Source organism: Arachis ipaensis, chromosome B04, assembly GCF_000816755.2.
Source record: "Arachis ipaensis cultivar K30076 chromosome B04, Araip1.1, whole genome shotgun sequence".
Classification (NCBI taxonomy): Eukaryota; Viridiplantae; Streptophyta; class Magnoliopsida; order Fabales; family Fabaceae; genus Arachis; species Arachis ipaensis.
In genome coordinates this window covers 26781612-26782882 of record NC_029788.2, presented here as the reverse complement: position 1 = coordinate 26782882, position 1271 = coordinate 26781612, and the positions used below count along the sequence as shown (strand labels likewise).

Genomic DNA, 1271 nt, shown 5'->3' with positions numbered 1-1271 from the left:
GATCTTGGCCAAAATGGTATGAATAATGAATTTTTATGTGGATTATTGTCATTGTGTGCAGGTTTCTCACCACCCTCCGGTGACTGCACTTCATGCAACAAATGAGAAGGAAAAGATAGAAACAATATGGTGTAGTTATGTTGTTCCAAAGTTCAATGGTAATTCATAATATATATTATTTGTGCATTAATTAATTAATTACAAGTTATTGTATTAGTATTTTAATGTTTACTTTATTTGGAATTTGGTAAAGGACAAAAATATAAATATTTCTTAAATATTACATTAAAATGTGTGAAAATAAAAAATATATTGAATTAGAAAGAAAAAAAAAAATCTGCTAAGCAAGTTAATCCACATCAATGTACTATGTTAACATGCTTCATGGTATTACTCAATTCTTGAATCAGGTGCCGCAGTGGAAGGTCAAGTGCATGGTAAAAGAGAATTGAAGCTCCACAATCATGGAGAGACATATGAAATGAATGCTCCTTATCTCATGATCAGGTTTCTTCCAGTTCCTAGCTGTGATTGGGTCGGCAATGTCCATATCCGGTGCCCGGAATCTGCCATTGAGGCAGAGTTATGCTACACAAGCCACACTCTGTTCGGATTCCGGGCAAGCCGGAAATCAATAAAGGGGAAGATCATTGATTCAATATCAACGAAGATTCTATATGAAATTAATGGTAATTGGGATAGGTATGTATATGTAAAGCATCTGTTTTTGAAGTTTTTGGTGTATATATTTATATTGATCATTCTAATAAAACTACGTTACGATGGTTATAATATCTCAAAATGTATTGCTAAATTTAAATTAGTGCTTTTTAGAAAGTGCTGCTTAAAAAATGTGTTACCAAAATGTAAAAAAAAATGTGACTTTAATTTTTACAGCATTTGAGTAGTTACCATAACATAATTATATTAGAATTCACCTATTTATACATAATTTGCCAAATTAAAAAATACTGCGACAAAACCAAATTTATATATACTAGAAGTCTAGAAATCAATGATCTTGATCATCAAATGTTCTATTGTCATAATTTGTGCTAATTAAATTGATTTTTTTTCCTTACCTTCTTAAACTTATGCCTTGTGCTATGCAGTATTGTGACAGCGAAGGATACAAATAATGGAGAAGTGAGAGTGATATATGATGCAAAAGAAGTCATTTCGGGGCTCCAAACTCCTGTTGTGAAGGACTCTGAGGTTATTATAGTAAAGATCTATTTATCAGTTTTGTACATAATTATATAACCTATTTG

At 31.1% G+C, this 1271-nt stretch overlaps 1 protein-coding gene across 4 annotated transcripts in view; it reads left to right on the top strand.

Annotated features, from left to right (window-relative positions):
• Positions 1 to 1271, top strand: part of LOC107637698 (oxysterol-binding protein-related protein 4C) — a 13095-nt gene that overhangs the window by 10782 nt on the left and 1042 nt on the right. For 3 of the 4 annotated variants that reach the window (XM_021121039.1, XM_021121040.1, XM_021121037.1), the window contains 3 exons: positions 55 to 158; positions 411 to 702; positions 1113 to 1224. In XM_021121039.1, the coding sequence (XP_020976698.1) occupies positions 55 to 158; positions 411 to 702; positions 1113 to 1224 (508 nt within the window). The remainder of the gene's footprint in view (positions 1 to 54; positions 159 to 410; positions 703 to 1112; positions 1225 to 1271) is intronic. The other variant, XM_021121038.1, reaches the window with a different exon arrangement.